This window comes from Salvelinus namaycush, unplaced genomic scaffold (assembly GCF_016432855.1).
Source record: "Salvelinus namaycush isolate Seneca unplaced genomic scaffold, SaNama_1.0 Scaffold1652, whole genome shotgun sequence".
Taxonomy (NCBI): domain Eukaryota; kingdom Metazoa; phylum Chordata; class Actinopteri; order Salmoniformes; family Salmonidae; genus Salvelinus; species Salvelinus namaycush.
Genome location: NW_024058400.1, coordinates 43,959 through 53,335, shown reverse-complemented (window position 1 = coordinate 53,335; position 9,377 = coordinate 43,959). Strand labels below are relative to the sequence as shown.

The window sequence follows — 9,377 nt, the reverse complement described above, 5'->3', positions numbered from 1 at the left end:
TCCCCTCTCTCCACTGGGATTCTCTGCCTCTAACCCTGTTACAGGGGCTGAGTCACTGGCTTGCTGGTGCTCTTTCATGCCGTCCCTAGGAGGGGTGCGTCACTTGAGTGGGTTGAGTTACTGACGTGATCTTCCTGTCTGGGTTGGCACCCCCCCTTGGTTTGTGCTGTGGTGGAGACCTTTGTGGGCTATACTCGGCCTTGTCTCAGGATTGTAAGTTGGTGGTTGAGGATTTCCCTCTAGTGGTGCGGGGGCTGTGCTTTGGCAAAGTGGGTGGGGTTATATCCTTCCTATTTGGCCCTGTCCGGGGGTTTCTTCGGATGGGGCCACAGTGTCTCCTGACCGCTCCTGTCTCAGCCTCCAGTATTTACGCTGCAGTAGTTTGTGTCGGGGGGCTAGGGTCAGTTGGTTACCTGGAGTACTTCTCCTGTCTTATCCAGTGTCCTGTGTGAATTTAAGTATGCTCTCTCTAATTCTCTCGTTCTCTCTTTCTCTCTGAGAACCTGAGCCCTAGGACCATACGTCAGGACTACCGGGCATGATGACACCTTGCTGTCCCCAGTCCGCCTGGCCTTGCTGCTATTCCAGTTTCAACTGTTCTGCCTGTGGTTACGGAACCCCTACCTGTCCCAGACCTGCTGTTTTCAACTCTTAATGATCGGCTATGAAAAGCCAACTGAGATTTATTCCTGATTATTATTTGACCATGCTTGTCATTTATGAACATTTTGAAAATCTTGGCTCTCTCTAATTTTCTCCTTCTCTCTTTCTTTCTCTCGGAGGACCTGAGCCCTAGGACCATACGTCGGGACTACCGGCCGTGGTGACTCCTTGCTGTCCCCAGTCCGCCTGGCCTTGCTGCTATTCCAGTTTCAACTGTTCTGCCTGCGGTTATGGAACCCCTACCTGTCCCAGACCTGCTGTTTTCAACTCTTAATGATCGGCTATGAAAAGCCAACTGAGATTTATTCCTGATTATTATTTGACCATGCTTGTCATTTATGGAAATTTTGAAAATCTTGGCTCTCTCTAATTTTCTCCTTCTCTCTTTCTTTCTCTCGGAGGACCTGGGCCCTAGGACCATGCGTCGGGACTGCCGCCCGTGGTGACTCCTTGCTGTCCCCAGTCCGCCTGGCCTTGCTGCTATTCCAGTTTCAGCTGTTCTGCCTGCGGTTATGGAACCGCCACCTGTCCCAGACCTGTTGTTTTTCAACTCTTGATGATCGGCTATGAAAAGCCAACTGAAAATTATTCATGATTATTATTTGACCATGCTTGTCACTTATGAACATTTTTGAACATCTTGGCATAGTTCTGTTATAATCTCCACCCGGCACAGCCAGAAGAGGACTGGCCACCCCTCATAGCCTGGTTCCTCTCTAGGTTTCTTCCTAGGTTTTGGCCTTTCTAGGGAGTTTTTCCTAGCCACCGTGCTTCTACACCTGCATTACTAGCTGTTTGGGGTTTTAGGCTGGGTGTCTGTACAGCACTTCGAGATATTAGCTGATGTACGAAGGGCTATATAAAATAAAATTGATTGATTGATTGATATATTACCTGGTGTAGTCCATGATAGTACTGAGTCTGTGTGTATATTACCTGGTGTAGTCCATGATGGTATTGAGTCTGTGTGCGATGGTCAGGACAGTGCAGTCATCAAACTGGGTTCTGATGGTGGACTGGATCAGGTTGTCTGTCTCCAGGTCCACAGCAGCCGTGGCCTCATCCAGAACCAGGATCTTCGTCTTCCTCAGGAGGGCTCGGGCCAGACACACCAGCTGGCGCTGACCCAGACTGCAGAGAGGAGAAATGTTTATAAAAGAGGAGAGAGATTATGTTAATGAGAGAGAGGGATGATGTTAATGAGAGAGAGAGAGGGATGATGTTAATGAGAGAGAGGGAGAGAGAGAAGAGAGAGATATTATGTTAATGAGAGAGAGAGAGAGAGAGAGAGAGAGAGAGAGAGAGAGAGAGAGAGAGAGAGAGAGAGAGAGAGAGAGAGAGAGAGAGAGAGGTGGAAGGAGGTACAAAGAGAGGAGAAAGGGAAGAGAAGAGAGGTAAGAAATGAGGAGAGAGGGAAGAGCGGAGGATGAGAGAGGAGAGAAAGAAGGAGGGAAGAAGCGAGGGAAGAGAGAGATGAGATAGAGAGGAGAAAGTTAAGATGAGAAGGAGAGAGGGATGAGAGAGAGAGAGGACCAGATGACATCACAAGGAGGAATCAGGGGGGGGTGAGGAGAAAGAGAGTAACAGATATAGGAAAGTTAAATAGAGGGATACATAGGTTTGTGTACCTGAGGTTCTCTCCCCCCTCTGAACACTCGTGGTTGAGTTTGTCCGGCAGGCCCGACACAAAGCTCTTGAGATGGGAGAGCTCCAGGGCTCTCCACACCTCCTCATCAGAGTAGCCATCGAAGGGGTCCAGATTCATCCTCAGAGACCCAGAGAACAGCACTGGGTCCTGGAGGGGGGAGGGAGAGAGAGAGGAGGGGGGAGGGAGGAAGGGAGAGAGAGAGAGAGGGAGAGAGAGAGAACATTGCAATGCATACCATAATTACCTCCATGATAGAGGACATCTCAGAGGCTTGCAGTAAGTGTTTTTACCTGGGGTGTGTGTTTATTATGTGTGTGTGTTTATTATATGTGTGTGTGTGTTACCTGTGGTATGATGGTGATCCTGGAGCGTAGCTCGTGCAGTCCGATCTGAGCGATGTTTATCCCGTCTATATAGATCTCTCCCTTCGCTGCTTCCAGAATCCGGAATATTCCCAATGCCAGGGACGACTTCCCTGCTCCAGTCCTGCCCACTATCCCAACCTGGAGAGATAAGGGAAAAGGGAGAGAGAGAAGGAGAGAGTGGGAGGGAGGGGAGGAGAGAGAGTTTAGAAAAAATGAAACATTATCGCACTATAACACCATAAACCCGAGGATGCTTCCCAAAGGACCTGGTCAAAAGTAGTGCACTATTTAGGGAATAGGGTGCTCTGGTAAACCAGTATCTCTAACCCCTACCTTATCTCTCTCCTGTCCAGTCCTATACCCATATCATCCTAACAACCTCATTACTCCATTATCTCCCTATAACACAGTATCTCTATCCCCTACTTTATCTCTCTCCTGTCCAGTCCTATACCCATATCATCCTAACAACCTCATTACTCCATTATCTCCCTATAACACAATATCTCTATCCCCTACCTTATCTCTCTCCTGTCCAGTCCTACTGTATATCCATATCATCCTAACAACCTCATTACTCCATTATCTCCCTATAACACAATATCTCTATCTCCTACCTTATCTCTCTCCTGTCCAGTCCTATATCCTCCATTATCTCCCTATAACACAGTATGTCTACCCCCGACCTTCTCTTTCTCCTGAATGCTGAGGGAAATTCCTTTCAGGGCCCAGTCCAGTCCTTTACGGTACTGCATTCCGTATTCCTCCAGTGCTATGGTACCGTGAGTGGGCCAGGCCAGGGGGAGCATGCTGCCTTCAATGGTCCATGGAGCCTGGGCAGGGGAGGAGGGAGAGGAGGGGGACAGGTGATGGCATCCATAGAATTACATATTAGAACACATTTATTTAATGCGATCTCTGTGATGTCATCTATAGAATTACATATTAGAACACTGGATCTCTGTGATGTCATCTATAGAATTACATATTAGAACACTGGATCTCTGTGATGTCATCTCCCATCAAGACCTCAGCAACAAGTGTTGGACCGCAACACAAGGTGCTGTTATTAATTTAAAGACATTTACTACATCAGAAACACAGACAGTTAATGAGAGCACAGAACAGTGAGATTGTGGCTAGAAATAAACACACATTTTCATTCATTAAAACGTTTTTTAAACTACAACTATCCCATTGAGATAAATAATCTTTAATTCTTTAGAAGATCACATTTTCAAGTGGCAGCTGACCAGTAGAGTAGATCCTCTCTTTGAGGGGTAGGATAGTATAGTTTACACCTGACCAGTAAATTAGATCCTCTCTTTGAGGGGTAGGATAGTATAGTTTACACCTGACCAGTAAATTAGATCCTCTCTTTGAAAGGTAGGATAGTATAGTTTACACCTGACCAGTAAACTAGATCCTCTCTTTGAGGGGTAGGATAGTATAGTTTACACCTGACCAGTAGAGTAGATCCTCTCTTTGAGGGGTAGGATAGTATAGTTTACACCTGACCAGTAGAGTAGATACATATTAGAATAGTAGGATAATATAGTTTTACAGCCACTCACCTCCTTTGGTGTGTCAGCGTACTCCTTAACTCTCTCCACAGACACAATGTTGTTCTCTACATCAGTCCAGGACCTCACGATCCAGCTCAGAATACCTGTCACCTACACATTACATCACAAGTTACTGCTGTGTGTGTGTGTGTGTGTGTGTGTGTGTGTGTGTGTGTGTGTGTGTGTGTGTGTGTGTGTGTGTGTGTGTGTGTGTGTGTGTGTGTGTGTGTGTGTGTGTGTGTGTGTGTGTGTGTGTGTGTGTGTGTGTGTGTGTGTGTGTGTGTGTGTGTGTGTGTGTGTGTGTGTGTGTGTGTGTGTGTGTGTGTGTGTGTACGTACACACCTGTAGTGAGTGTGACACAGCCAGTCCTACTATACCAGGGCTCAGTGTGTCTCTGCCCATCACAGCCAAGGTGGCTGCTGCCAGCACCAACAGATTCCCCAGGAACTCTAGGTTCACCGCCAGCCACCTGCAGACAGCGCAGGACAGAGGTCAGGGGTTAAGATGACACAGGGTTCATAGCTCAGGTGCCTTATGTATCAAACATATCAGAGTAGTATCTAGGATCAGCTTTTTCCGTTTGGATCACAATGAAGAAGAATCCATGGACAGGAAGGGAACTGATCCTACACTCATAGAAAACAGGATTCCAAAAGGGCTTTTCGTCTGTCCCCATTGGGAAACGCCTTTTGGGTTCCAGGTAGAACCCTTTTTCAGTTCCAGGTAGAACCATCTGTAAAAAGGGTTCTACATGGAACCCAAAAGGGTTATACCTGCAACCTTAAAGGGTTCTTCAGCGGGTTCTCCTATCGGGACAGCCGAAGAACCGTTGAAGGTTCTAGATTAGCCCTCCTACTCTGAGATGCTTAGTACATACCACACCAGATTACAGTACTGCAGTTAGATAATACATACCACTCCAGATTACAGTGACTACTGCAGTTAGTTAGATAATACATACCACACCAGATTACAGTGAATACTGCAGTTAGATAATACATACCACATCAGATTACAGTGACTACTGCAGTTAGATAATACATACCACTCCAGATTACAGTGACTACTGCAGTTAGATAATACATACCACACCAGATTACAGTGACTACTGCAGTTAGATAATACATACCACATCAGATTACAGTGACTACTGCAGTTAGATAATACATACCACACCAGATTACAGTGACTACTGCAGTTAGATAATACATACCACACCAGATTACAGTGACTACTGCAGTTAGTTAGATAATACATACCACATCAGATTACAGTGATTACTGCAGTTAGATAATACATACCACACCAGATTACTGTGACTACTGCAGTTAGTTAGACAATACATACCACACCAGATTACAGTGACTACTGCAGTTAGTTAGACAATACATACCACACCAGATTACAGTACTGCAGTTAGTTAGATAATACATACCACACCAGATTACAGTACTGCAGTTAGTTAGATAATACATACCACACCAGATTACAGTGATTACTGCAGTTAGATAATACATACCACACCAGATTACAGTACTGCAGTTAGTTAGATAATGCATACCACTCCAGATTACAATGATTACTGCAGTTAGATAATACATACCACACCAGATTACAGTGACTACTGCAGTTAGTTAGATAATACATACCACACCAGATTACAGTGACTACTGCCGGTAGTTAGATAATACATACCACACCAGATTACAGTGATTACTGCAGTTAGATAATACATACCACACCAGATTACAGTGATTACTGCAGTTAGATAATACATACCACACCAGATTACAGTACTGCAGTTAGTTAGATAATACATACCACACCAGATTACAGTGACTACTGCAGTTAGTTAGATAATACATACCACACCAGATTACAGTACTGCAGTTAGATAGATAATACATACCACACCAGATTACAGTACTGCAGTTAGTTAGATAATACATACCACACCAGATTACAGTACTGCAGTTAGTTAGATAATACATACCACTCCAGATTACAGTACTGCAGTTAGTTAGATAATACATACCACATCAGATTACAGTGACTACTGCAGTTAGATAGATAATACATACCACACCAGATTACAGTACTGCAGTTAGTTAGATAATACATACCACACCAGATTACAGTACTGCAGTTAGTTAGATAATACATACCACATCAGATTACAGTACTGCAGTTAGTTAGATAATACATACCACACCAGATTACAGTGACTACTGCCGTTAGTCAGATAATACATATCACACCAGATTACAGTACTGCCGTTAGTTAGACAATACATACCACACCAGATTACAGTACTGCCGTTAGTTAGATAATACATACCACACCAGATTACAGTACTGCCGTTAGTTAGATAATACATACCACACCAGATTACAGTACTGCAGTTAGTTAGATAATACATACCACACCAGATTACAGTACTGCAGTTAGTTAGATAATACATACCACTCCAGATTACAGTACTGCAGTTAGTTAGATAATACATACCACTCCAGATTACAGTACACCTACCTGGTGGCTACGAAGCGTGGGAAGTACGCTGTCTGGTTGTGGTCGATGCGTCCGTTAGCCTGCAGGATGAAGCGTTCCTGCTCTGAGAAGGCCCTGATCACACTGGCCCCCTGGACCGTCTCATTGAAGTGGGTGTAGATGGGAGAACGACTGACTGCCTCTAGCCGACGGAGCTGGCACGATGTAGCCACGTAAAACCTCTACAGGAAAGATGGCTGATATCTTAAAGTGCTGTACAGAAACGCAGCCTAAAACCCCAAACAGCAAGCAATGCAGGTGTAGAACCTGAAGTAGTACTAGTATTTAGTATTCGTATTTAGTAATAGTATTTGAACCCAGCTCTACTGTAATCCTTACCTGTATGAATGAAATAGTATTTGAACCCAGCTCTACTGTAATCCTTACCTGTATGAATGAAATAGTATTTGAACCCAGCTCTACTGTAATCCTACCTGTATGAATAAAATAGTATTTGAACCCAGCTCTACTGTAATCCTACCTGTATGAATGAAATAGTATTTGACCCCAGCTCTACTGTAATCCTACCTGTATGAATGAAATAGTATTTGAACCCAGCTCTACTGTAATCCTACCTGTATGAATGAAATAGTATTTGAACCCAGCTCTACTGTAATCCTACCTGTATGAATGAAATAGTATTTGAACCCAGCTCTACTGTAATCCTACCTGTATGAATGAAATAGTATTTGAACCCAGCTCTACTGTAATCCTACCTGTATGAATGAAATAGTATTTGAACCCAGCTCTACTGTAATCCTACCTGTATGAATGAAGTAGTATTTGAACCCAGCTCTACTGTAATCCTACCTGTATGAATAAAATAGTATTTGAACCCAGCTCTACTGTAATCCTACCTGTATGAATGAAATAGTATTTGACCCCAGCTCTACTGTAATCCTACCTGTATGAATGAAATAGTATTTGAACCCAGCTCTACTGTAATCCTACCTGTATGAATGAAATAGTATTTGAACCCAGCTCTACTGTAATCCTACCTGTATGAATGAAATAGTATTTGAACCCAGCTCTACTGTAATCCTACCTGTATGAATTAAATAGTATTTGAACCCAGCTCTACTGTAATCCTACCTGTATGAATTAAATAGTATTTGAACCCAGCTCTACTGTAATCCTACCTGTATGAATGAAGTAGTATTTGAACCCAGCTCTACTGTAATCCTACCTGTATGAATGAAATAGTATTTGAACCCAGCTCTACTGTAATCCTACCTGTATGAATGAAATAGTATTTGAACCCAGCTCTACTGTAATCCTACCTGTATGAATGAAATAGTATTTGAACCCAGCTCTACTGTAATCCTACCTGTATGAATGAAGTAGTATTTGAACCCAGCTCTACTGTAATCCTACCTGTATGAATGAAATAGTATTTGAACCCAGCTCTACTGTAATCCTACCTGTATGAATGAAATAGTATTTGAACCCAGCTCTACTGTAATCCTACCTGTATGAATGAAGTAGTATTTGAACCCAGCTCTACTGTAATCCTACCTGTATGAATGAAATAGTATTTGAACCCAGCTCTACTGTAATCCTACCTGTATGAATGAAATAGTATTTGACCCCAGCTCTACTGTAATTCTACCTGTATGAATGAAATAGTATTTGACCCCAGCTCTACTGTAATCCTACCTGTATGAATGAAGTAGTATTTGAACCCAGCTCTACTGTAATCCTTACCTGTATGAATGAAATAGTATTTGAACCCAGCTCTACTGTAATCCTACCTGTATGAATGAAGTAGTATTTGAACCCAGCTCTACTGTAATCCTACCTGTATGAATGAAGTAGTATTTGAACCCAGCTCTACTGTAATACTACCTGTATGAATGAAACAGTATTGAACCCAGCTCTACTGTAATCCTACCTGTATGAATGAAATAGTATTTGAACCCAGCTCTACTGTAATCCTACCTGTATGAATGAAATAGTATTTGACCTCAGCTCTACTGTAATCCTACCTGTATGAATGAAATAGTATTTGACCACAGCTCTACTGTAATCCTACCTGTATGAATGAAATAGTATTTGAACCCAGCTCTACTGTAATCTTACCTGTTTGAATGAAATAGTATTTGAACCCAGCTCTACTGTAATCCTACCTGTATGAATGAAGTAGTATTCGAACCCAGCTCTACTGTAATCCTACCTGTATGAATGAAGTAGTATTTGAACCCAGCTCTACTGTAATCCTACCTGTATGAATGCGTAGAGCAGTGTGAGAGGCAGCAGAATCACCCCAGCAAAGGGCATGGCCACCAGAACGATGATGCAGACCTCTAGCAGTTTGAACAGGTATCCCAGCATCATCTTCAGACCATCAGGGATCATACAATCAATGGCATCCACCTAGAATAATTATTACAATACATGGTATTTAGCATACGAGTTACATGTACTTTGACGACTATCACTACTACTACTATTACTACTACTACTACTACTACTACTACTACTACTACTACTACTACTACTATTACAGCTACTACAACTACTACTACTATTACAACTACTACTAATATTACAACTACTACTACAATTACAACTACTACTATTACAACTACT

General features: G+C 42.9%; 1 protein-coding gene across 1 annotated transcript in view; it reads right to left on the bottom strand.

The window, feature by feature from the left end:
- Positions 1-1,595: 1,595 nt before the first annotated feature.
- Positions 1,596-9,377, bottom strand: part of LOC120037252 (multidrug resistance-associated protein 1-like) — a 45,211-nt gene continuing 37,429 nt past the window's right edge. The window contains exons 22-29 of the mRNA XM_038983425.1: positions 9,009-9,161; positions 6,771-6,970; positions 4,584-4,710; positions 4,251-4,352; positions 3,363-3,509; positions 2,656-2,814; positions 2,292-2,458; positions 1,596-1,794 (exon numbers count right to left, since the gene is read on the bottom strand). Of these exons, the coding sequence (XP_038839353.1) occupies positions 1,596-1,794; positions 2,292-2,458; positions 2,656-2,814; positions 3,363-3,509; positions 4,251-4,352; positions 4,584-4,710; positions 6,771-6,970; positions 9,009-9,161 (1,254 nt within the window). The remainder of the gene's footprint in view (positions 1,795-2,291; positions 2,459-2,655; positions 2,815-3,362; positions 3,510-4,250; positions 4,353-4,583; positions 4,711-6,770; positions 6,971-9,008; positions 9,162-9,377) is intronic.